Below are 26,794 nucleotides of genomic sequence, written 5' to 3' on the forward strand. Positions count from 1 at the left end.
GGATGGTTGGACGTGATGATCTTCAAAGGTCTTTTCCAACCCTGTGTGATTCTGTGCTCAAACACACAAGTGAAGGAGACACAGAGCTCACCCCACACGGCAGCGCTGGACGCGCATCCCTCCAGCCCCTGGCTGCACTGCCAGGGGTTTCAGCTCACTGTGAACTTGGGTTTAACAGACCCAAATTTTAACAGGCGAAACCCAACCAGGCACCTGAGGTGGCAGCTGGAGGAGTCAGCGCTTCCCATCAGCACCCAGCAGTGGTTTCGTACAGCAGCAGGCGAGGCCGGTGTGTGTGAACACAGACCCTTCCCAAAACACACACACACCCCACACACACCCTTGTCACTTAGTGACCAGCCACTTGCTACCACCTCTTGCCACGTCAGTCAGGTCTGTAGCATTGTTCTTGCTCACCACCTTTTGCACCTGGAAGGTTCTCACCCAGGAACAGCCCACGGAGCAGCAGCAGCTCTCTGCTTCCAGCGCCCTGGCTGACTTGTCTTCTGACACCTGCCAAAGTGCCTGTCGACCTGTCTGAGGAGAGGCAAAGCACAACTTGGCATTGGAAAATAATTATCATTGAATCCCAGACTGGTTGGGGTGGGAAGGGCACTCAGATACCCCCAGCACCCCCCTGCCATGGGCAGGGACACCCCCCCAGCCCAGGGTGCCCCAAGCCCCATCCAACCCGGCCTTGAGCCCTGCCAGGGATCCCAGGGCAGCCCCAGCTCCTCTGAGCACCCTGGGCCAGGGCCTTCCTCCTCCCCAGGAAGGATTCCTGCCTCCCAGCCCCTCTCCATCCCCCTCCTGCAGCTGAAGGCCCTTCCCCTGGACCTGGCCCTCCCTGCCCTGGGCACCAGCCCCTCTCCAGCTCTCCTGGAGCCCCTGGAGGGATGGGAAGGGGCTCGGAGCTCTACCCACAAGCAGCCTTCCCTTCTCTCCCAGCCTGGCTCCAGCACAAGTGCATGGCACACACATACTTTTCCCCATTACTGACACTGTACTCACCAGTTCTGCACGTTCCCCATGCTGCAGTTCCACCCTGATACTGCTGAAGCTGTTGGGGTTACAAACACGCCCCTGACAGCTCAGAGCTGCTGTTGTACCAGATGCACCATCAGAACATCACTCAACAAGGGCATCTTAAAGCACAGGCACCTGCTGAGCATCACTGAGGTTCAGAGAGGAGATGCAGCAACACCTTACAGTGGATCAGAGTTTAAACCCTACCACTCTCCCCTCCATATTTATTGAAGAGTGCACTGTTTTGTCCAACGTTGAGCATATACTGTAACTCTGGGAACCACAGCTGTGACTCAGTTAATGATCTCAATAAATCCTACTTAAGCAGGGATGGGAAGAGAATTATGCAAATGAATCTGTGCCACACACACTTGATAGGTGAAGACAGAGCAAAATAATCTGCAGTGTACCAACATCAATACTTTAACCCATGTTTGTGAGAGACAGACAGGAGGGTGAAGAGCTCACACAACTTCAGGAGGCTGGCAGTCAAAGCACATTTATTAAAAAGCTGATGTCAGAGAATAGACAGAGAAAGGATATATACAAAGAGGTAAAAGCCCCAGAGGGACGACACAGCGTTTGAAATACACCTCAAGTGTGACTCCTCTGAACAGGCCGTCTTAAAACATCAGGGGTCCAAGCCCGGCAGGAGGCTGCTGCCGTGCCAGCAGGGGCAGCAGCGGGTCAGAGCGGGCAGCCCGACAGGATGTCCTCCACCAGCCGCTTGTAGACCCAGGCGTCCCCCTTGAGCCGCTGCCGCCGGATCCCCACGGCCTGGGGCCTGCTGAGCTGACACACCTCCAGCTCAAAGGCCATCGTCACCTTCCCGAAGTCCGACCGCGTCTGACACTTCAGGGTGTAGCTGTGCAGAAGGGACACAGGGTCACCGAGCTGCTCAGGGTGTGCTTTGCAGCCCAGCTCGGAATTAATGGCAGCACTTCACAGAATCACAGTATCCCCAGGTTGGAAAAGCCCTTTAAGCTCCTGGAGTCCAACCGTCCCTGTCCTGTGCTAAACCAGATCCCTGAGCACCTCATCTCCCCTCTGTTAAACACCCCCAGGGCTGGGGACTCAGCCCCTCCCTGGGCAGCCTGGGCCAGGCCCTGACAGCTCTGCCAGGGAAGAACTTTGCCCTCCCAGCTGAGCTGACCCTGCCCTGGTGAAGTTACCCCATTTCTATCCAAAATATTGTGAAACACCCCAGAATTCAGTGAGCTTTGAATACCATAGTGCCAGGTACCAACATCCCACCCTGCCCCAGGAAGCACCGTTAGACACACACACATTGAGTCCAGAGCTGGAAGGAGGGAGATCACAGAATCCCAGCCTGGTCTGGGTTGGGAGGGACCCCAAGGGTCCCAGAGCTCCAACCCCCTGCCACAGGCAGAGACACCAACCTCCAGGCCTGGAGCTACACAAGGTTGCCCAGGGCCCCAGCCAACCTGGCCTGGAACACCCCCAGGGACGGGGCACCCACCCCCTCTCTGGGCAGCCCCTTCCAGCCCCTCACCACTCTCTCTGCAAAGAACTTCCCCCCAGTCTCTCCTCTCCCCCTTCCCTCCTCCAGCTTCACTCCAGCCCCTTGTCCTGCCAGTCTCTGCCCTTTAACAAGCCCATTCCCCTCCTGTTCCTGGGGTCCCTTCAGGGACGGGGAGGCTGCAGTGAGGTCCCCCCACAGCCTTCTCTTCTCCAGGCTGACCCAGCCCAGCTCCCTCAGCCTCTCCTCATGTTCCCACGTGTTCCCTGGCCAAGGCTGCTCTGCCCTGCAGAGACACTGCTGCCCAGAGGCTGGTCACAGCTCAGCTGGTGTCAACAGTGGGAAAACTGAATGTGGGGTTTAGATCATCCCAATAGGTGAAGCTGCTTCTCTGCAAGCCCTCATCCTTCCAGATGTATGAGCCTGGAGATGTGTCAGAGGTTGAAGTGTACTCTGACCTCCTACAGTGCCAACCAAAGCGTTAAAACATTCCAGAGCTTCACAAAGTGTGGGAGCACATTTCTCTTATGCACTGGGAGATGAGGAAAGAGATGCTAAGCTTTGGTCAGAACTAGGAACCCATCCTGCTCTCAGTAGTTAGTAAATCCTACAAGTTAAAATAATCCACACAAAGGCACTTTACAGACTCACAGACTGATGGGGGTTGTCAGGGACCTCTGGAGATGCCCCATCCCACCCCCCAGAGCAGGGTCCCTTGATCAGGCTGCACAGGGCAGTGCCCAAGATCACGGGGTTTGGAGCCCCAGCCTCTCTGGGGCAGCCTGGCCCAGGGTTCTGCTGCCCTCCCAGCACAGAAGTTCCTCCTCAGGGTCAGGGGGAACTTCCTCTGCTCCAGTTTGTGTCCACGGCCCCTTGTCCTGTCCTTGGGCATCCCTGAACACAGCCTGACCCCTCCTCCTGAGCCCACCCCTCAAGGGTTGATCAGCACTGAGAAGATCCCCTCAGGCTTCTCTGGGCTGAACTGCCCCAAGTCCCTCAGTGTCTGTGTGCCAGAGAAATGTTCTGGTGCCCTCAGCATCTCCACAGCCCTTTGCTGTCCCCTCTCCAGCAGCTCCCTGTCCCTCCTGACCCAGGGACCCCAGCACCACACACACAGTTCCCAACGAGGCCTCTCCAGGCAGAGCAGAGGGGCAGCAGAACCCCCCTGAGCTGCTGGTCACACCCCAGGGTGATGCCCTTGGCTTTCTTGGCCCCAGGGCACGTCGCTGGCTCTTGGTCACCCTGTTGCCCACAGGGACTCCCAGGTCCCTTCCCAGCAGGTCCCCCTCACCGGTGCTGGTGCCTGGGCTGTTCCTCCCCAGGAGCAGGACCCTACCCTTGTCCTTGCTGGGTGTCACAAGGTGCCTCTCTGCCCAGCTCTCCAGCCTGCCCAGCTCTCCCTGGATGGCAGCACAGCCTGCAGGCACGTCGCCCACTCCTCCCAGTTTGGGATCAGCAGCAAACTGGTCGAGAACACACTCGGTCCCTTCATCCAAGCCCTTGATTAGTGCACTGGACAGGGCTGGACCCAGGGCTGACCCCTGAGGAACACCACTTGTGACAGGCCCCCAGCTAGGCTCTGCCACTCATCACAACCCTCTGGGCTCTGTCTTTCTTGGCCAGTTTTCAACCCACCCCACTGTCCATCGTCCCCCACATCTCCTGATCTTCCCTACGAGGATGCTGTGGGAGATGGTGTTGAAAGCCTTGCTGGAGGCAAGGTAAACAATGCCCACTGCTCCCCCTTCATCCAGTCCTGCCCTCACAGAAGGCTCTCAGAGGCCAGTCAGACATGACTTCCCGTTGAGGAATCTCTGCTGACTCCTCCTGATAACCTTCCTTTCCTACACACGTTTTGAGGTGACCCCCAGATTCTGTGCAGGTTTTAAACTACACCAATCCCTTGGGTAAATGCTACTGTCCCAGCTGCCAAGAAGGATGGGTAAAAGGCAGCCACCTTATCTCCTGAGATTGTTTTTGTCATGTAACTGTACCCTGAAAAGCCTTTACACGTATCTGCACTTGCACAAAATCCACACCAGCCTCTCCTGAGTGAGCTGCCTCACTACAACTAGTTCACACCTGCAGCCAAGGAGCTGTCTGAGCTCTTTACAGGGTTCTGCATTGTGTGGGCAAGTTTTTTTTTTTACATTTAGTGCTCTGTACATGCTACAAAATGACTGGATTTCATAGCATGGGGCTGAGAAATTAACTTTAAATACTCTATCAAGGATTGAAGCACTGAATGTTTAGACAAGTTGAAGTCAGAGAAGGCCCTGGGGGTGTTGGGTGACTGTGACTGACCACGAGCCAGCAGTGTGCCCGGGGGGCCAGGAAGGCCAAGGGCATCCTGGCTTGTGCCAGGCCCAGCGTGGCCAGCAGGTCTGGGGAGGGGATTGTGCCCCTGGGCTGGGCACTGGGGAGGCCGCAGCTGGAGTGCTGGGCCCAGTGCTGGGCCCCTCACTGCCAGAAGGACATGGAGGGCCTGGAGCGAGTGCAGAGAAGGGCAACCAGGCTGGGGAAGGGGCTGGAGGGCAAATCCTCTGAGGAGCGGCTGAGGGAGCTGGGGGTGCTGAGCCTGGAGAAGAGGAGGCTGAGGGGAGACCTTCTCCCCACCTCCCCTGCCCTGCCAGGAGGGTGCAGAGAGGTGGGCGATGGTCTCTGCAGCCAGGGGACAGGAGATGGGACAAGGGGCAATGGGCTCAAGCTGCCCCAGGGCAGGGTCAGCTCAGCTGGGAGGGAAAAGTTCTTTCCTGGCAGAGCTGTCAGGGCCTGGCCCAGGCTGCCCAGGGAGGGGCTGAGTCCCCAGCCCTGGGGGTGTTTAACAGGGGGGAGATGAGGTGCTCAGGGAGCTGGTTTAGCTCAGGATGGGAATGGTTGGACTTGATCTTCAAAGGTCCTTTCCAACCCTGTGATTCTGTGACTGAAGTCATGTTGTGCACTTACCCCTTCTGAAGGTAATCCACGTGCTTGGTTGAAAGAACAGCAATTAACTCATTCAGCACTTGGTCTGGATCCAGCAGCTGAGTGGTGGTAACGTTGCAGTGTGCCTAGGAGGAGACAGTTTGTTAAGGAGAGTCAGGAAACCTTTCTCTTCCAACTGAAGGCATCACAAAAAGCTTTCCTAAGGAAAGCTTAGGAACAGCTGATACAAATGCTTCAACCCCCTGCCACAGCAGGGCCCCCAGGTTTAGGTGGGACACAAAAAGCAACAGCCAAACTCCTCCCTTGACCTGTCAGGGACTTGCCTGGTTCTGGACTATCACAACATCTCTTGGGAATAACCAGATTGATGCCATGTCAACAGAGATGTGGTAAGAGCAGCAACTGCAGAACACAGGCACCTCCTGTCCCAGCAGTGTGGGTCAATAGAGGTGCTGGGTGTTTTCAGTTACTGTGCTTATTTTCAGGTGAGATTTTTCCAGCCAACAGACCTTGAGCCTCCTTGGTCGGTCTCTGGCGAGTCGTTTCTTTTTGCTGGGTGTCAGCATCGTGATCACTTTATCCAGGCCCCTCTCCAGGCTCCCAAATATCTTGGCTTTTCTCTTCTTCTGGCTGCTGCCCACGTGAGCCAGGTCGAGATCCAGGTCCACTGAGTGACACCTGCCAGGTGAACAGATCAATCAGTGCCTGTCCTGTGTTGAGAATCAGCTGATGTGTCACTAAAACATTACCAGACCTGACAGAGCGAAGAAAACCAGCACAAGTGCCCTGTATTACCAGAGTTTCTGTTAAGATTTAAACCCAGAGATACCTACAGAAACCACAGCCCACTGGGGAACTGGACTATGAAAGAACTTACATTATGGAAAACAGGAACCTATTCTGAATTGCAGAGTTTTAAAACTTTTCCCTGGCTTGGGTGTGTTTCTGGTGAAGGGTTTTAGGCAGGTTTTTACCAGGAGAACAGAAATAACAAGGCTTCCCAGGCAGCAGGTGGATTAAGGTGGTGCTGCTGTCAGTCAGGAGGGTACACAAATCACTGGGCATCTACCTCCTTTCAGGAAGATCCTCAGCTGTGGTGGGTTCATCTGGGTTTGTGGGTTTCTTCACTGGGGTGACAGCGCAGAACTGGCTCTCTGAAAGAAAGCATCCATGTGGCATGAAGGGTTTTCTCCTCTTCAGTAAGGGTTTCACATGATTAACTTAGTTCTTAAGCCCCCCTCTTTTCTCTCTCAGCTCCCTATCTTCAGAGTGGCAAGATGTGTTTTTAACATAACAGCAATACTACCCCCCTCTGTGAAGAGAAACGGTGACTGATCTCCCCAGGGCTCCACCAGTGAAGCCCTAGAGGGATGGGTGCAGCTCAGTATCAGGAATTTGGGGAGGAAGAGGATTAGAACTGCCTCTTGCTCTGCCTCTGGTCCCAGAACAGACACCAGTCAAGTCTCCATGCAGAGCAGTTGTGTTCACTCCATCCCAGCACGTCCAACTCCACTGCCCAGCACCGAGGGAGCTCTGCAGGGGGTGGGTTGGAGGTGCAAACACCAGGTGAGACAGTCAGCAAACGAGCTGCTGCAATTGAACCCCTCTTCAGTGTTCCCAGTTCCAGCTCTGTGAACTGCACCTGGCCCCAGACAGTGACAATCTCAGACCTTCTGATGGGTGCCACCACTATCTTTAAGTATTAATACTCTTCTTCCTCAATCCAAGACCTTTCAGTTAAAAGCCAAACCTGTTTTTCATTGTTTCACCCTCAGGAATCTCTCACTAGGAGGAGCTCAAACAGTGTTTCTGCGTTTCCCATTTCACAGGTACCTACTGCTTTGGCATTGTGAGCTCCTCCTGACATCAGACTTCACCAGTTACTGCACAACCTTAAGGTCAAGCTAGTCTCTGGGGCACACCTCCTTAAATCCTTCACAGAGAAGCTAATGGAACATCAGCATGGCCAAGGTCCCTTGCACCAGCCTGACAAGATGAACTGTTTCTCAGCACTGGGACAGAGGAGTCTCCTCCTGTAAGGAGCCCTCATGTGAAGGATGAGTTGGCATTTCCAGTATGAACAGAAGAGCTTCTGTGTTACTGATTGAAGGGAACAACAATGTTCATACAGGATTTTGGTGAGAATGGAGTAGACAGGCTGAGCACAGAAATTTCCAGTAACTCAGCAGCTCACCAGATACACCAGAACCACCAGACTGGCAGATACAGCAAAGAAAGTTAAGTTTCCCAGGAACAGAAGTGTCAGATACACAGTCACTGTGTTCATATTTGACAGGGCTCCATCAGCAGAGGGGTGGCAGCAGGGACAGGGAGGGGATTGTCCCTCTCTGCTCTGCCCTCCCCAGCTGGAGTCCTGTGTCCAGAGCTGGGGCCCCAGGACAAGAGAGATGTGGGGCTGGTGGAGAGGGGTCAGAGGAGCCACGGGGATGCTCAGAGGGCTGGAGCAGCTCCCCTACGCAGAGAGGCTGAGGGAGCTGGGCTGGGTCAGCCTGGAGAAGAGAAGGCTGTGGGGGGACCTCACTGCAGCCTCCCCGTCCCTGAAGGGACCCCAGGAACAGGAGGGAATGGGCTTGTTAAAGGGCAGAGACTGGCAGGACAAGGGGCTGGAGTGAAGCTGGAGGAGGGAAGGGGGAGAGGAGATATTAGGGGGGAGTTCTCTGCAGAGAGAGTGGTGAGGGGCTGGAAGGGGCTGCCCAGAGAGGGGGTGGGTGCCCCATCCCTGGGGGTGTTCAAGGCCAGGTTGGCTGGGGCCCTGGGCAGCCTTGTGTAGCTCCAGGCCTGGAGGTTGGTGTCCCTGCCTGTGGCAGGGGGTTGGAGCTCTGGGACCCTTGGGGTCCCTTCCAACCCAGACCAGGCTGGGATTCTCTGTACAGCCATTCCTAAGCAAAGTGCAGGTTCTAGTTTCATTCCACCAACCTTTGGGGGCAGGTGTCTGGCAGGTCACAGTCTGTTCTTGTCTCTCAATATGGGTCTTTGCAAAAGGAGTCCTTGGAACAGGCAGCACAAAGGCTGTTGTGTTCCTTACAGGTAGTTGTGTGTCAACATTCTCTTTGTCTTTCTTTTTCTTTGATACCACTTTTCTTCTCACCGGTGTCGTTGGGGTGAATTCCAAGTCACCTGGTGGGGCATCATCCCCTGAGTGCTGTGAGATGCAACAAAAACACAACAAAAAGAGACAGACATTCTTTGATGCATCCTGATGGCATTCAGGAACGTTACAGACCAGGAAATCCTACAGTTGAAGCAAGTTTAACACTGTGCAATGCTTGCCTGTTGAACAAGGCAGTTAAAATCTCTTCAGTACTCTTGACCCCTCTGTAACTTACTAAAACATCTCCAGTGATTTGCCATTTGCCTGCACTTCTGAGTTCTTCAGCTTGCACATTTAAGTCTCCCCCTCACCAGCTCATGGAAACATTACTAAGACTTCTTATTCCATTTAACTGTATCATTTGAATTGCTTCAGTGGATTCTCTCACCCAACACAGACAGGATGAACTTCAGAGGCTTGTCCAGCTCTACTCCAGCTCCACAGCCTTGTTTGCTGTACCTCACTATCTTCCCAACACTTTTAAAGTCCCCACTGCCTCATTACTCATTCCCTAGGCACTGTCTCCATGCAAAGGGAATGAATCATGATCTACATCTAGAGGAAGCCACAATTTATCTTACTTAAAAATGTTTCTTCACTCAGTTTTTAACTCCCCTTGGCCAGGATTCACCACACATTTAGATATTCAGTAAGTTTTATGTATAATGAGAACAAGACCTTTTGGATTAGGAATAGTACTTCTCTAAAAGGAACTAGTATTTGTTCTTCCAGCACCTGCTTTTTTAGGGGAGTCTTTAGAGTAAGTTCTTCTGATGGAGATCCCTCAGACAGCACTGCATCAGAGAATTCCTGGGATCCAAACACAGCTGGCACTTCACTGCAGTCTGGTGTATCTTCATGTGGTTTTTCAGACTGAAAAGAAAGACTGTTGAGACTCCAGTGCATGATTGAAGGGTATATTTCTTCAGAAAACTGGCATTAACATAGCATCATAGAATCATAGAAACATCTACATCTTCACATTTTCCCAATTTGCTAATGATGGTTAACAGCATGGAAGTTCCCATGCCAGTCACCTGAGTTTTATAACATCAAATTCTTCTCAAAGTACCTTTACCAAGTCATCTGTTCTTGACACAAAAGATAACTCCACTTTTGAGGAGTCTCCTTCTCTGGAGACCTTCACACCCTGCCTGGATGTGTTCCTGTGGGGTTCAGTCTGGGTGACCCTGCTCAGGCAGGGGGTGGGACTCGATGGTCTGTGGAGGCCCCTTTCCCGCCCCTGTGATTCTGTGATCAATTGGGCTAGACAATGAGCAATTTAGTCCATTTCCATAAGCATCCAAAGGGAGGATCCATGTGGTACTCATGCACTGTGTCATCCCAGACGCCAGCCCCAGCCCAGGAACCAGCCAGGACGCATCAGCCAGGAAAGGAAGCTATTTAACAACCAGTATTTGGCTGGCTGCACGTGTGCTCTCTCTGATGCTCAGGCCCCAGCCTGTTTTCCTGTTAAACAGCAGCATTTTAACCCATGTGGTGCCCTGTTGGACCCCAGAGCTTACCTCCAGGCCTGCTGCTGGAGCGGAGCCGGCGTGCCCGGCTGGGCCTGGCGGCCTCAAGCACAGGCGCTTGCCACGAGCCTTCTGGGCCTGGAGCAAGAGGTAGGTTGCTGACATTTGGTCATATTTCCACTAGGTGGGGGAAAAAAACAACCACATTAATCTCCTGCTTGGAAACGTGCCAAGTGCAAAGCAAGCTCAGCCCTCTCAAGATCTGTGTGTGCCTGCAGGTTCTCCTACCCGGCAGGCACCGCTAGTGCTGGAGGGCTTGCGCGTGACTCCAGCTGATTCACACGGGGTGTGTGAGGTCAAGAAGCCACGGTGGCTGCTCTTTGCCAAGCCACTGATTCAGCTCTCCCAGTATTTCAACCACAGGCTTCATTTTTCCACAGGTTGCACCCCCCCCCCCCCATTCCTACCCCACAAGCAGCACCGGGTTTCTTTGCAAGATTTCCAGCAGCTCTGCTTGTGTGGGGGGCACAGGCACAACGCTGGAGAGGTTTGCAGCACAGCACAATTCGTGAGAGTTAATTATAAGGGATTAGAAAACCTACAGTCAAGGACTATGCAAATGCCACAAACCTATTTGGAAGGACTTTTCCCTGAGTAAACAGATTATTCAGTTTATTCCCTACAATTTAAGAAGCTTTAACCCCACAAATCCATCTGAAGCATCACACATCTCTTAAAAGTCCATTTCTACTACAGTTAGTAGAGAAAACAAGTTTTTTCCCAAAGAAGAGAAAGAGAATCATAGAATCCCAGCCTGGTCTGGGCTGGAAGGTACCCCAAGGGTCACAGAGCTCCAACCCCCTGCCACAGGCAGGGACACCAACCTCCAGGCCTGGAGCTACACCAGGTTGCTCAGGGTCAAGACGTCACTACTACCACATCCAAACAAGGAAAAGTTCAATTTCAAGACTTCATTTAGATTCAGGTTGCAGTTGGATCATGCATGTTTCAGTCTCTCCTACAGCCTGTGATGTCACTGATGACCTCAGTACAATTCCTCCAGAACCAGTCAGTTCAACTCCAGTCATTTGCATTAAAAAGTGACAAAACATACTCACTTTTTGCAAAACCCTATTAGTAGCTACTACACACACACAAAAAAGTAACTTACAGTCTGCCTGGGTTATGCTTTGCTATTTTTCCCCTTAGTCTTTCTTTTTCTCTTCTTACTTACAGAACCATTTCAAAGCAGAGAGTTAATTCAGCAAATGGCACCTGTAGTTGGTGTATAAATTTTCTAAGTCCATTTTGACTTTAAGAGGCACAGGAGAATTTTACCATGGTGGGAAACAACAGAAATAAAGTTCAAGAAACATCACAAGTAAAAGAGAAGCAAAGAAAGAGGAAAAAAAAAAAGGCACTTCATAGCTGTGGTTATGAGCCACAGCTAGATTCTGGAGCTCTGCAGCAGGCTCCTAAGCTTACTGTATTAGCAGACTAAAGGTCAGTTATTCTCAAGTATGACATTTTTCATCCTTCCCATATTTATTTCCTGCAGTGCTGTGTTTAATGACTATAAATTACTGATATATACTCACCTCTGATATCAGTTCCACCACACTCTGCCTGCTCTGCTTCATAAAGGTAGAAAGCTCTGTTACACAGTCCTCATCAAGACGTCCCAGCTGCAAGAACACGATGGATATTGAAGCTGGAGCCGTTCAGGTTGTCTCATCTGAGTGACACTGTCGTGAAACCCAGTGGGCTGAGCTGATTTTAGACCTTGTATTTTAAATAGCTAGCATCACAGCTCCATCCTGCAGAGAACAGGCTGAAGGAGTCACACAACTTCAAGAGCTTCAGTCTGTCCACTCCTTGGTGAGAGGTTGTGAGTTCAAATAAGAAAGCCTGACAGCAGATGAGGTTTTACTGGAACAGAAGCTGCACTCTTGTCTCACCACGAGCACCCACAGCTACCAGACATGTGCATCTGTTCTAAAGCCAGGTTTAACCCATGCTTCAAGCACTGGAAAGCATCCTTTTATAGAAAAACAGTGGCATCCAGTGGCCAAGGGGAAGCACTGCCTGCAAGAGGCAGGAGCCTCTCCTCAGAGCTTGCTGTGCGCAGCTAGAGTGGAATCATAGAATGGTCTGGGTTGGAGGGGACCCCAGGGATCACAGGGTTCCAACCCCAGAGTATTCTCCTTCCTCTCCACACTACTTTACTCTCACACAAGTAAGACAAATGATAGAGGCAGGATGAACAATGGGGTTAAATTTCATTTAAAGCAGGGTTTTCAGTGAGGACTAGATACAAAGCAAGCCACAATCATGTCTGATGTGCTCTCCAGAACATCTGAAGGGACCCATGGGCACCTCAGAGTTTGTCTGAAGAAGCGTCTTCACCCCCCCATGCTGTGCAGACAGGAGTAAGCTGGTAAAGGTCACGTTATATCACTCAGATTTGTCTGGGGGGGTGTACTTACTGGGTGTTTGCTTTGCCACTGAATGGCATCAGAATAACCCTCCATGAGCCAAGGATGAGTTAAGAGATGTTTAACCGTGATCCGCTTCTTCGGGTCCACCTAGCAGGCAATACAACAAGACTGATGCTGAAATCCCTGAGAAGAGCTGATTTTTAGGGCTGTTAGAAGCTGAAACCCCTTCATAGCATCACCAAAGTCAAACACATGAGCTGTGAAGTGCAGTAAAGAACCTGCAGTCAAGGGTAAGAGTTTGGGGCTGCTCAGCATCGGCTGGCTTGTGTGGGTGCAGCCCAAGTGCACGGTCAGTAAGCTTGGCTTGATTTTAAAACCAGCTTTATCCTGACTCAGAACAAATGCAGGCTGCCTGGAGGCATTAAGTAAAGCTTAAATGTTTAGACATGTCCACACCCACTCATTGTTCTCCAAGAGTTCTCAGCAGAAGGCAGCATCAATTTTTACTTCAAAATTTCCCCAGAATTAAAGGTTTAACCCCTGAATATGTTTAAAGTATTTAATTGATACAATACTTTGACCTATGCAATAGTACTTTATACACCTACTGATCAGAAGCAATGCCTTTACCTGCATCATTTGGCTGAGCAGCAGCGTACTGCTGGGAGAGAGCCACTTTGGAACAGTGAATTTTCCTCTCTGGAAGGCAAAAAAAGGCATTTTTTGAGAATTAACCTTGAGCAGTTAGCTCAAAAGGAACTGCTGAAGTGCTTGGATGACTGGGACATGGGTATTTAAGGAGAAGAGAACAGCAGGTACATGCAAACTTACCTTTGAGGAGGACTTGAGCAACTTTAATTGCAGTACTCAGTGGGATCAGTAAGCAAAGTGCTGTGTTCTGTTATCAGGTGCAGTTTCACCCACTCAGCTTGTGTGACATTTCTACCTCAACCACCCCATCATTTCATCATATCAACCTGATACTGAGGTTTCAGAATCATGTTGGAGCATGAAGGACTGATGACACGACCACTCTGAACTGTGAGCATGCCCTGATACTTGCAATCAGCCACCCCCAACCCCTAGCTTTGTTTAATGTTAGATCTAATGCTAGAGGTTCAACCTCAGTCTGCAAAGAGAAAGAAGTTACAGATCTAATAGCCAAGTTACAATTCAATTATCTACCATGGCACAATTCTTGATTAGAAGAAAACCAGATGAAAAATGGTTTCAGATGAAAATGGTTTCAGGTGTGGAGTACAACAACAGTATTGAAAAACTAAACCAAAAGTCCCCATCAAGGATCACTTCTCAATGATTAGAGATCTTCATCTTTTCTCTGTGAGCAGCCACTGTGAAATATCTCACTGCCAATTGGCCATGGCAGCTTTGTTTGTACAAACCAATGCCTCAGTGACAAGAGTTGGTGTTGTGTGCCTGTCCTGGCTCAGCACCAGGCAGCCTCTCACTCCAGGGGGAAGGGGAAAAGAACCCAAAGGTGAACCCTGTGGGGTGGGGTAAGGATGCTTTACTAGCACAGCAGAGAGAGCAGTAACAATGACAGGACTTCTATAGCAAAGAAATACCTGGAACTGGTGATGCACAGTGCAGGGTCTCACCCATCCGCACTGCACGACTGGACAGCTCACAGCTGTCCCAAAGCTGGACAGTCCCCAACCTGGGTGTGTGCTGCTCCCCACACCAGCTCCCTTTATGCTCAGCATGAGGTAACTGGAATACCCCCTCTGGACAGTCTGGGACACCTGTCCTGGCTGTGTGTACCCCCCAGCTCCCTGGGTGCCCCCCACCTTCTCGTTAGCAGGGCAGGATGAACATCTCAACAGTCCCTGACTCCCTGGCAGCAGCTAAACCATCCCTGTGTTATCAGCACTGCTCCATCCCAGCTCCCAAACACTGCTAGCAAGGATTTAACCCTGTCCTGGCCAGAACCAGGACAGTGCCACATCCTCTGTGCAGAGGATGCATTGCTTTGACATCACAGGTTAAAGAGTTTACCTGTCAGCTTTAGAGACGCTGCTGATGGGCTGATTATAGGCTGTGGGCTGTCCCACAGCTCAACTTTACTCTGAAACTAAGCCAAGGTCAGCAGCACATGTCATCAGGGTTTTGTTTTTAATAACTGCTACAGAAGAAGAGACAAGCTGGAGCAGAAAGAGCACCAGCTGGGCTGAGGGTGATGCTGGGAGGGAAGCAGCTCACCATGGCTCCAGATCACAGAATCACAGAATCCCAGCCTGGTCTGGGTTGGGAGGGACCCCAAGGGTTCCAGAGCTCCAACCCCCTGCCACAGGCAGGGACACCAACCTCCAGGCCTGGAGCTACACAAGGCTGCCCAGGGCCCCAGCCAACCTGGCCTTGAACACCCCCAGGGACGGGGCACCCACCCCCTCTCTGGGCAGCCCCTTCCAGCCCCTCACCACTCTCTCTGCAAAGAACTTCCCCCCAGTCTCTCCTCTCCCCCTTCCCTCCTCCAGCTTCACTCCAGCCCCTTGTCCTGCCAGTCTCTGCCCTTTGACAAGCTGATTCCCCTCCAGATGCACAGGATCACCACAGAAATAAGGTTTTTTAAACAGAGATTACGTTACACACGTGATTTTTCATTCAGAATCCCACAGTCACCAGGTTGGAAAAGCCCTTTAAGCTCCTGGAGTCCACCCGTCCCTGTCCTGTGCTAAACCAGATCCCTGAGCACCTCATCTCCCCCCTGTTAAACACCCCCAGGGCTGGGGACTCAGCCCCTCCCTGGGCAGCCTGGGCCAGGCCCTGACAGCTCTGCCAGGGAAGAACTTTTCCCTCCCAGCTGAGCTGACCCTGCCCTGGGGCAGCTTGAGCCCATTGCCCCTTGTCCCATCTCCTGTCCCCTGGCTGCAGAGACCATCGCCCACCTCTCTGCACCCTCCTGGCAGGGCAGGGCAGGTGGGGAGAAGGTCTCCCCTTTTTACCTCATTTAAGTACTTCCAAACCAGGAGATGGGAACATTCCAGGGAAGGAAACATCCCATGCAAGTCATATGATTCCCAGATATTCACGATACCCTCGACTCCAGCAGCCATTCTGACAGTGCTTTGGAACAACAGTTCAGGGTTGAGATGACAGTAGATTTCAGAACCTGCAAGGTGTGAAGTTAAATTCCCTAACAGAGCATAAATGTCCTCATTTCAAGCCATTTTCAGTCCACAGCCACATAGAACCAATTAGGAGTGTTAATAGCAAGGCTGCACCTTAACACCTGCAACATCACCAGCTTCTCACTGCACCCAGACTGGGTTTTAAAACTTGATCTCACCCACTTAAACAAGGTCACTGTCAGCCCCACAGTGCAGCTCCCAGCTTCTGACAGCAAAAACCATGCAGAAATAACCTTTGAGGATCTAAAGATCTCTGTTCCTCACCTCAGCCCTCAGTTCACACTTCAACTATTGGAAGTTTAAGACAGTATCTTCTGCAGATAGATCATCTGCCAGGCTCTACACCTTGGCATAAGGATGTTCTGTAATCCTGCATGCTTACAAGCATGTTTTGTAGATTACAGGCTCTCAGTGTAGGCTACCAGCATGGGAAGACACCAGAGTTCACACCAGGAGCAGGGAGGGAAAGGCAGCTGGAATCTGATTCACAGCCCAGCTGGTTCACTCCCCTTGGAAGCAATTTGAATTAATTATTATACATACCTATGGAACTGCAAACACCCCATCCTTCCCACAGTGACTCTTCTGGGCATCAGCACTGCCACACGACCTCTTGGGATCAGTGAGCCTCAGCTTCCTTTTCTGTTTTGTTGTTTTAAGTTCTTTACAACTCAGTCTGGGCTTCCTACAGACCTTCTCCCAGGGTGTTCAACTGCACTCCCATCACAAACTAAGGCATCATGTTTGATGAACTAGTCCTGCACTTTACAGAGCAGACTGCTTTCTGCTCCACAACACACTCCCTGAGTAGCTCAGGGATCAGCTGCCTCCTACCAGAGTAGTCCTGGAATGCTCCTGAGGAGTTTTTGGGTTTGTTTCTGGGGTGTTGTTTTGTGGGGGGTGTTTGACACTCCAGACTAAGTGAGAGAAGAAAGCTAGAGGGTTACAAAAGCCCTTACCCAATGCAGCTACTCCCCACACCACTCACTAAACAGAAGCTTCACCTTCATTTTTATGGCAGCTTGGAAAAGTGGTTGGTAGAGGGGGGTGTGTGATGCCAAACATCAACTGTTCAGCTGCATCAGGGGCAGTCTGCAGGGAAACAGAACCAAGCACTGAATTCTATTACTGTTTATTCAGCTACTTTTGTTGGACATGGTGTACATTTCCTCCTCAATGGGGATGGGGGAAGCATAATAATAGATGCAGAATCCTATCCCTCCTAGCCATGAGAGCAGCTGGCGCAAGAACGTGCTTTTTGGTAAATCAGACTAAATATCTGCATTCCCATTCCACACAATGGAGGGAGAGGTCAGGTAAAGGCTCAGATGAAAAACAACCCAGCTCACCAGCATGAAAATGCTTCTCCCTCAACACGATAGGCAACAGGAAACTCAAGTGCCTACCATGTTATAGGACCAAGCCAGAGCCCTGCAGAGGCTGGCTGAGGGCAGCAACAACATCACACAACACTGAGAGAAACAGCCCAACAAAACGCAGCAGGTATGCCTTTTCAGCCCAGGCACAGGTCACAGGTTCTGCAGCTGCACAGCAGAGCCCTCTCACAGCTCCACAGGGTCCCTGCCCGTGCCCACCCCCACCAGCACCCACCGTTATCTTCCTGTAGATGGCCATGACGTTGTCGTCGTCGAAGGGCAGGAACCCGCAGAGCAGCGCGTACAGCAGCACCCCCATGCTCCAGATGTCTGCCTGCAAAGCAACAGCCAGGGCAGCCCACAGGCCTCACCTGCTTAAAGAAACTTAAGCACAGAATCCCAGCCTGGTCTGGGCTGGAAAGGACCCCAAGGGTCCCAGAGCTCCAGCCCCCTGCCACAGGCAGGGACACCAACCTCCAGGCCTGGAGCTACACAAGGCTGCCCAGGGCCCCAGCCAACCTGGCCTAGAACACCCCCAGGGACGGGGCACCCACCCCCTCTCTGGGCAGCCCCTTCCAGCCCCTCACCACTCTCTCTGCAGAGAACTTCCCCCCAGTCTCTCCTCTCCCCCTTCCCTCCTCCAGTTTCACTCCAGCCCCTTGTCCTGCCAGTCTCTGCCCTTTAACAAGCCCATTCCCCTCCTGTTCCTGGGGTCCCTTCAGGGACGGGGAGGCTGCAGTGAGGTCCCCCCACAGCCTTCTCTTCTCCAGGCTGACCCAGCCCAGCTCCCTCAGCCTCTCTGCGTAGGGGAGCTGCTCCAGCCCTCTGAGCATCCCTGTGGCTCCTCTGACCCCTCTCCAACAGCTCCACATCTCTCTTGTCCTGGGGCCCCAGCTCTGGACACAGGACTCCAGCTGGGGAGGGCAGAGCAGAGAGGGACAATCCCCTCCCTGTCCCTGCTGCCACCCCTCTGCTGATGGAGCCCAGGATCCCATCGCCCTTCCCAGCTGCAGGAGCCACTGCTGCTCACGGGGAGTTTCTCATCCCCCCTGACACCCAGGTCCTTCTCCTCAGGGCTGCTCTCCAGCAGCTCTTCTCCCAGGCTGTGTCTGTGTCTGGGATTCCTCTGGCCCAAGTGCAACACCTGACACTTGGCAGTGTTGAACCTCATCAGGTTCCCCAGGGCCCACCTTTCCAGCCTGTCAGGATCCCTCTGGATAGCAGAGGGAACAATTAACACCGTTCCCCTCTGGCAAAGTCCAGATGAGAAGTTGGCTCCTGAATTCTGGGCAGAACTCTCACACTCACAGTGAAAACCACAACCCCACATCAATTGTCAACTCACTCAAGCTGGGGCACCAGCAAAACCAGTATCCTCTCCTTAAGTCACTAATTGCTGCATTACAGGGGCTTCACTGGCAGAAACTACATCAAACTGATGACAAGGGATTTTGCATGGTAACATCACTGGTCACAACAGCTGCCAGCAGAGTTACAGCCAGCTGAAACCCTGTTGCTGCTTCTTTTTGTACAGGCACAAGGTCCAGGCAGCTCTCAACGCCTCACACTCTATTTCCCACTCAGACCATAGTGCTCTGGACTTTAAACAAAAGAAAAACAGGGAAGAGGAGTTAGAGAACAACAGTAGCAGTGCAAAGGATGCTCCAGGGAGAGAAGTCCTGCATCCAACAGCAGAGCAATGGAGGAGGCTGGAGGGGACTGCAGTCACAGCACTTGGGATGGACTGGCAAACAGCAGCAGCGGGTCCTTGTGCTTCAGGCACAGCATCAAAGCTGGGCAAACTCCACACTGTTTCTCCTCTCAGATCTGATCACACCATGCAGTGCCAAGGGAGCACGCTTTCATCCACAGGTTCAGGCCAAGGACAGGCCTGGTCAAGCACAGGAGACACTGAGACCGCCCCAGAATTTGCAGCCACCCAACTCGGGGTGTTGATCAGGACAAACTGCTGCTGGAGAGCAAGGCAGGGGAGGAGGAAGGAGTTTGAGTGACTGTGCTGCAGGGCACTGACACCTGGAGCAGCAGATGGAGACAGCACAGGGTTAACTGGAGAGGAACTGGCCAAGAGTGTCAGACCAGCCTGTGCCACTCAGACTAGTCACACAGCTTCCACCACCCACCCAGGCAGTGTCACCTGCTGGTGTTTACCAGAAAAAACAAGTGGGGAAGTGCAGACCTCACCAGCTTGGGGTCCAGGAGCAGAGGCAGAGTCTAGCCATCCCTCCAGCCGAGCAGGGGTACGTACCTCTGAGCCAATGTATGCCTTGCCCTGGATCAGCTCCGGCGCTGCGTAGGCTGGGCTGCCACAGCAGGTGTTCAGGGGGTAGTCCAGCCCACCCTGGGGTAACACAGGGACTGTCACACACAGCAGGGCTCCACACAGTCTGCCAGCAGCAGCAGAGCCTGCTGCACATCTGCAGTCACTGCATGTTTTGCTTTGGTGTAATAAATGGCTTTGCTAGGAAAAGCTGCCTGCAGACCACACACCCCCCCACACGTGTCCAGATCCCAGGCTGCTCACTCATCCACTGCCCTGGCAGCCTTTTCCACAGCTCCTCCTCTCTCCTCCAGGCTGAAACAGCCCAGCTCCCCCAGCCTGTCTTACAGGAGAGCTGCTCCAGCCCCTGATCAACCCTGCAGCCCTCTTCCCCTGTCGTTCCTGTGCTGGGGGCTCCACACTAATACCAACTATTCCAAATATACAAGTTATCCCCAAGGCCCCCTTGAAATGACAACACCAAGGTCAGTTACAGCCTGGTGGTACCCTGCAGCTCTGACACCCACCTTCCCCAAAACACCTGGATTTTTATCTCTTTAATATATACCTAAATAACTATCAGAAGCCCTGTCTACCTTTGCTTGGCCAAACCACACCAGCCCAGAACATTATTACCACTGCATTGACTTATAGGGATGGCCAAGGTAGGGTGCCAAGGGAAGTACAGCATCACAAGCAAGTAGAAAGCAAGCTGCCTTTGTCTTGCCATCTCCATCATGCCTTTGGAGCAATATTCTTTTCTTAGACATGTAAAATAGGAAGCCAAAAGATTTCTGAATACACTATAATAGAAAATCTATTTAAGAAATTACTTGTTTAAAAAAAACCACAATTTGGTGGGGTTTTTTTCCACTAAATCTGGTGTATGAATGTTAAGCTGGCAAATAAAGTGTCCCCAGAAACAACTTCTAAACTCAGGACACAACTAGCTCCATGGAACCAGAGGATTTGTAAGTGTAACCAGCATAAATGGCCTGGTGCTATCAACATGCTGTATTTGAAAAAAGCCACAGTGCTGAAATTTGTGAGGTAAAAACACACACCACCTGAGCTTTGTATCACAGGCCTTTCTGTGTGACAGCAGATGCCACATACAAAACGGTCTCTGCCTCAGATGATGACAACAGGTGAAGGGTGGGAGGAGAAGACTTGCAGCAGCCTTGTCATCACAGGCAGTTACAGCCTTACCAGGTCATTAGTGGATGGATGACATCATGCAAGCAGCTTGAATTTGGGGTTTCCCTGGCACCCTGAAGTCAAAATGCACTTTTTATGCTTGCCCAGAGGCTGATTTAGCTCTGTGCTGTGAAAAGCAGCCAATGCTCTTACCTTTGGCTTTGCACAAAGCCCAAAGTCTATCAGCTTCAAGTTATGATCCTCATCAATCAGCAGATTTTCCTGGAAAAGGAGGAAGGGGTAATGAATGCATCTACAACCTGCATATCCAAACAGCCACGTCCCCATTCACCTCGTTCCTTCTTGAGATCAGCAGCTACAATTTATCTACACCTATCCTCCAGAGATTGTTACTGGTTTCTAACGAATTTATCCCACATTCTGGATGGGGAATACTGGCTCCTATCTGCTTAGGAGGGCTGGGGGGGCGAGGGGGGTGCAGTGTTAGTACAGCAGTGAGCTGAGGCAGCAAGCAGTCTGCTCTGGCTGGAAGGACAGACAGCAATACCATGGACTCTGTGAAAAGCAGGACAGCTAGTAGACTGGGGGAAGTTACTCTAGTCCTCTGCTCAGCACAGCTAGAGCAGTGCACCAAGTTTCTGCCCCTCCAGCACAGCAAAGACAGACTGCAGCAAGCTGAGTGGATGTCCACTGGTTTGCTCAGGAGGATGGGTCGCTTGCTCAGAGAGCAGAGGCTGAGGGCAAGGCATCTGTTCAGCCCACAGATGATAAAGCTTCAGTGGAGACTTCACAGCCACCTTTTAATACTTACAAGGGAGTCATAAAAAGAGCCCTGCCAGTCTCCTCAGAGTCCTGCCAGTCTCCTCAGAGCCTTGCCTGGTGGGACACTGACAGACAACAGGCATCAAGACACGTTCAGACTGGGAAGAAGGTAAAGCTTTACTCCTTACAAGGACAACCAAGAACTGAACAGGCTGCAAGTGGATTGTGCAGCCTCAGGACAGGTTGAAGATGTGACTGGATAAAGCCCTGAAATGCTTGGTCTGACACTGGAGGATCCAGTGGAAGCCTCCAGAAGCCAGTTCCCACCCAAGCTATCACATGATCTTATGAATCCATCAGCCCTTCCAGCTACAAGCCAACTCCTTCCACAAGGTACTTAGATGCTTTGTTTGGTGAGAAGCTCTTAGAGATAAAGATTTCATGACCTGTCAAGGAAAATACTTGTGGACTGAGAATTCTCTTTTCTCAGGGATATCAGCATCACAAAAACCACAAGCTTCAAACTCCTTTAAGGAGAAATGGAATCAAATCCTCCATTCCTGGAATACTGTGTCCAGCTTTGGAGCCCTCAGCACAAGGACAAGGACCTACTGCACTGCATCCAGAGGGCCACAAAAACAGAGTGCTGGAGCATCTCTCCTATCAAGACAGCCTGTAAGAGGTGGAGTCGTTCATAGAGTGTGGGGGTGCATTATAGCACCTTCTGGTCCCTGAAAGGCACCTGAAAGCTGGGGAAGAACTGTAGCTGAGGGCATGGAGCAGCAGGATGGGGGACAATGGCTTTCAACTAGAAAAGGGGAGATTTAGGTTGAATATTAGGGAAAAGTTCTTCTCTCTGAGGGTGGTGGGACACTGGCACAGGGTGCCCAGAGAGGTGGTGGAGGCCCCATCCCTGGAGACATCCAAGGTCAGGCTGGATGGGGCTCTGAGCACCCTGCTCTAGTGAAGACGTCCCTGCTCACTACAGGGTGGGACTAGATGGGCTCTCAAGCTCCCTTCCAACCCAGTGCAGCCTGTGATTGTGTGATTGATTCCCTAAGCCTATGTTTAACTCTGCAGTGACAGCCACGCCGCAGCACCAGTCCAGCAGCACACATCTCCACCCACAGCCTGTCTGGCCACCACTTGTTTAAACTACTGCTGTCACTTCTTTTGGGCATGAGAACAGAACTGTCTACACAGCAGAGTGGCACCATAAAGACACTCTCCAGGTCCAAGCAGAAGCAAAGGGGACAGCAGAAACTCCTAAGCAGTGTTCAAAGTCAGATCCTTGCCTCTGCTCACAGTAGTGAGCTGGAGCGTGCTGTTCTGCTTCTCCTTCCTCAGATACAGCCACATCCAGCTCAGCTGCGGAAGATGGGGGCAAGTAGAAAAAATGCTCTTTCAGATGATGTTAAATCTACAGCTCTGGGCCCAGTTCTGGGCCCCTCACTGCCAGAAGGACATGGAGGGCCTGGAGTGAGCCCAGAGAAGGGCAACCAGGCTGGGGAAGGGGCTGGAGGGCAAATCCTCTGAGGAGCGGCTGAGGGAGCTGGGGGTGTTGAGCCTGGAGAAGAGGAGGCTGAGGGGAGACCTTCTCCCCACCTCCCCTGCCCTGCCAGGAGGGTGCAGAGAGGTGGGCGATGGTCTCTTCAGCCAGGGGACAGGAGATGGGACAAGGGGCAATGGGCTCAAGCTGCCCCAGGGCAGGGTCAGCTCAGCTGGGAGGGAAAAGTTCTTCCCTGGCAGAGCTGTCAGGGCCTGGCCCAGGCTGCCCAGGGAGGGGCTGAGTCCCCAGCCCTGGGGGTGTTTAACAGGGGGGAGATGAGGTGCTCAGGGATCTGGTTTAGCCCAGGACAGGGACGGTTGGACTCCAGGAGCTTTTGAGCCCAGCGATGCTGGGACTCTACGCGCAGGAGACCAGAGAAGGTGTAGCTTACCCTGGCTCCTCATGGGGATTTGTTATTATACAAGTGTTATTACACAAGGGTGTGCTTGTTATTACACATGCAAGTCTGGCTGCTCCTCAGGCTTACTGGTTTGAGATCCCTGTGAGCATATCCCTGGCTGTGGACGTAAGCGATCGCTGAGACGATCTGCCGGAAAAACACCCGCGCTTCCTCCTGGGAGAGCCGGTCCTTGGCAATGATGTAGTCAAACAGCTCTCCTCCAGGGCAGTACTGCATGGGGACAGGGAAAGAGAAGGCATTTACAACACAGCAGTGCAGTCTGAGAAGCACAGAGCACGCTGGGCAGCCACTAGAAGGAACTGCTCTATTCCCCACTGCTGTATCACAGCAGCACCCAGGTGCTGTGTCCTCCCTGGGACAGGGCTGCAGCAGACAAGCTGAGAAGCCCAACTTGTGCCCAGTGTGTTGCAGAGCAAACACCAGACTCACATCACAGGGGATGAGAGCAGCCACACAGGAGCTCCAGGAATTCTGCTGAGGCTATTTGTTAACTACCTGAAGCACAAGGTAGGCCTTTCACTTATCAAACAGCAACGAGCCGCTTTTACATGAAAATGTGACACATCAGCAGCTTAATTTTGAAGCTAAAGCACCACAAAACGTGCTCATCATTGAGATAACGCTTAAAGAAGAGCTTCATGTGCACTCTGTTACCATGGAATCATAGAATGGCATGGAATGGAAGGGACCCCAAGGGTCCCAGAGCTCCAACCCCCTGCCACAGGCAGGGACACCAACCTCCAGGCCTGGAGCTACACAAGGCTGCCCAGGGCCCCAGCCAACCTGGCCCTGAACACCCCCAGGGATGGGGCACCCACCCCCTCTCTGGGCAGCCCCTTCCAGCCCCTCACCACTCTCTCTGCAAAGAACTTCCCCCCAGTCTCTCCTCTCCCCCTTCCCTCCTCCAGCTTCACTCCAGCCCCCTTGTCCTGCCAGTCTCTGCCCTTTAACAAGCCCATTCCCCTCCTGTTCCTGGGGTCCCTTCAGGGACGGGGAGGCTGCAGTGAGGTCCCCCCACAGCCTTCTCTTCTCCAGGCTGACCCAGCCCAGCTCCCTCAGCCTCTCTGCGTAGGGGAGCTGCTCCAGCCCTCTGAGCATCCCCGTGGCTCCTCTGACCCCTCTCCACCAGCCCCACATCTCTCTTGTCCTGGGGCCCCAGCTCTGGACACAGGACTCCAGCTGGGGAGGGCAGAGCAGAGAGAGACAATCCCCTCCCTGTCCCTGCTGCCACCCCTCTGCTGATGGAGCCCAGGATCCCATCGCCCTTCCCAGCTGCAGGAGCCACTGCTGCTCATGGGGAGTTTCTCATCCCCCCTGACACCCAGGTCCTTCTCCTCAGGGCTGCTCTCCAGCAGCTCTTCTCCATCTACTGCTCTCTGTAAAGCGGGGACCCTTTCCCATGGCAGAAACACTGCTTCTTACCTCCAAGACCATGAATATCTTCTTGGATGTCTCTATCACGTGGTACAGCTGGCAAATATGCTGGTGACTTAAATTCTTCATAGCATCAATTTCTATTTTAACACGAGGCAGGTCATCCTAAGACACCCAAAAAGCAAGCCATGACCTCGCTGACCACACTGGGGGCCTGTACATCACAGTAAGCATCAGACTGTTGTGCAACTGATGTGCCTGTGTGCCTGTCAGTGCTCGATCTGACTGCTCAGATTCAACCCAGCCACAGCTCTGCCACTACTCCCCTAAGACCCCAGCATGCTGATCAGCCAAACCCAGATGGGCAGATGTGAAACAGCACTCTCACCAGAATCCTGTAATGATAATTAATGGCTGTAATCATCTCTGACTTCCCCCATTTGATAGCTGCCCTCTCAACAAGGGGGGGGGGGGCAGATTTGCAGCCACCTGTTAGAATTCTTCCAGGTCTTACAGCCAGAGTCAATACCCAACAGCAAAAGCAGGCAGCGTTTTGACAGGCAGCAGCCCTGTGTTCCTCAGGACCCCAGCAGAACAGCAGAGGATGTCTTACCCCCAGAGCAAGCTTGTCCATGATCTTTATGGCAACTTTTTCACCAGTGAGAAGGTGCCTTGCGAGCTTCACCTTCGCAAAACCACCTAGAATGGAAAAAAAAAAACAAACCCAACCTAAAAAAGGGCATTTAGAGCCCCCTGCAAGGCTGTGAGGACAGGCTGGCTCGCCTGCAGTCTCACAGCCAGGCTGGAGGGGGGAGCAGGCACGGTATGCAGTGCCTGCACTAAGGGCAGAAGTGATCACAGCTATTTCAGAGTCGTGCCCCCCAAGAAACCTGCACTTGAAGCCTGACCTACAGGTTCTGCAGCAGCAGTGAGTCTACACTCAGGTGAAGCCTGAAGCACTCAGACAGACCCAGCCTACCTGCTCCGATGGTCTCACGTAACTCATAGTACTTGAGAACTTCCTCGTAGTCACTCGCAGCCATTCTCAGAGGAACAGGGATCAGCAAGGCTTCTCCTTCTCTGCAAGGAGAAAGAGCAGCTGGTGCTCAGGCTTCTCCATCCTCGGGGCAGAAGGGAAAGCTGAGCTGCTGCCCTGGCTCAGCCCCAGCCCGCAGCCCCCGAGGGGACGTGGGAGGGGAACTGGAAGGGTCAAAGCAGGAAGACTGGAGAGCAGAACAGTTGTATACTAAAGCGAAACGCAGCGAGGAGGCAAATAACAAAGAGGGGCCAATAAACCCGATAAAGACAGCAGATGCAGCTGCCGCCCAGACACAGCCCGGCACGTCCCCTCAGCCGCTGGGGTCAGCTGCCCCCAGCCTGCCCGCTGGTGGGGGGCGTGAGGAGCAGGACCCCCCCCACACACACCCCAGCTCCGGGTCAGCGGCGGGAGCCAAGAGACTCCCGGGGCACCCGCGCGGAGCCCGGGCGGGCCCGCGGCTGCCGAGAGGGGCGGCTGCCTGGCAGCGGCAGCTTCCCCCGCAGCACCGCGGCCGGGCCGGGAACAGGCCGCGGGGGCCGCGCAGGCAACAGGCGGCTCCACGCCGCTACCGCGCCGATCGCCACCCGGCCCGGCCCGGGGCTTCCTGCCCGGGGAGCCGCCAGGAGAACCGGCAGCCCAGACTCCCCGCCGGGGCCGCGCCCGGCGCCGGCCGCACTCACCCCGCGACAGCGGCCGCCCTGGCGCCTCTTGCCGTTCAAATCCAGCGGCCGCGGCGCCCGCATCCGGCCGGCGCTGCCCGAGGGCCAATCACGGCGCCGCGCTGCGCCGGAATGGGCGGGGCCGCGCCGAGCTCGACGGGAGGGAGCGGCGGCCGGGGGGGGGGGGTGTGTTTCGCTGCCGCCTCGGCCCCGCCCGGTCCCGGTCCCAGCGGAATGGACCCACCTCCTCCGGCCGCCGCCACACGGCCAAGCCCCACAGAGTCACCGGGTTGGAAAAGCCCTTTAAGCTCCTGGAGTCCAACCGTTCCTGTCCTGGGCTAAACCAGATCCCTGAGCACCTCATCTCCCCCCTGTTAAACACCCCCAGGGCTGGGGACTCAGCCCCTCCCTGGGCAGCCTGGGCCAGGCCCTGACAGCTCTGCCAGGGAAGAACTTTTCCCTCCCAGCTGAGCTGACCCTGCCCTGGGGCAGCTTGAGCCCATTGCCCCTTGTCCCATCTCCTGGGCCCTGGCTGCAGAGACCATCGCCCACCTCTCTGCACCCTCCTGGCAG

General features: G+C 53.2%; 1 protein-coding gene across 1 annotated transcript; it reads right to left on the reverse strand.

The window, feature by feature from the left end:
- Nucleotides 1-1,713: 1,713 nt before the first annotated feature.
- MELK (maternal embryonic leucine zipper kinase) lies at nt 1,714-25,566 on the reverse strand (the record flags this gene model as incomplete). The annotated part of the gene is made up of 17 exons (XM_084278008.1): nt 1,714-1,891; nt 5,453-5,556; nt 5,941-6,109; nt 6,501-6,585; nt 8,369-8,594; nt 9,279-9,416; nt 10,070-10,198; nt 11,617-11,703; nt 12,505-12,603; nt 13,087-13,155; nt 17,217-17,315; nt 19,248-19,340; nt 20,610-20,678; nt 23,216-23,359; nt 24,572-24,688; nt 25,137-25,222; nt 25,503-25,566. 17 exons carry the CDS (start codon nt 25,564-25,566, stop codon nt 1,714-1,716), a joined length of 1,956 nt encoding a protein of 651 aa, XP_084134134.1.
- Between the last annotated feature and the right edge of the window lie 1,228 nt (nt 25,567-26,794).

Source organism: Gallinula chloropus (genome assembly GCF_964237585.1).
Source record: "Gallinula chloropus genome assembly, chromosome: Z".
NCBI lineage: Eukaryota > Metazoa > Chordata > Aves > Gruiformes > Rallidae > Gallinula > Gallinula chloropus.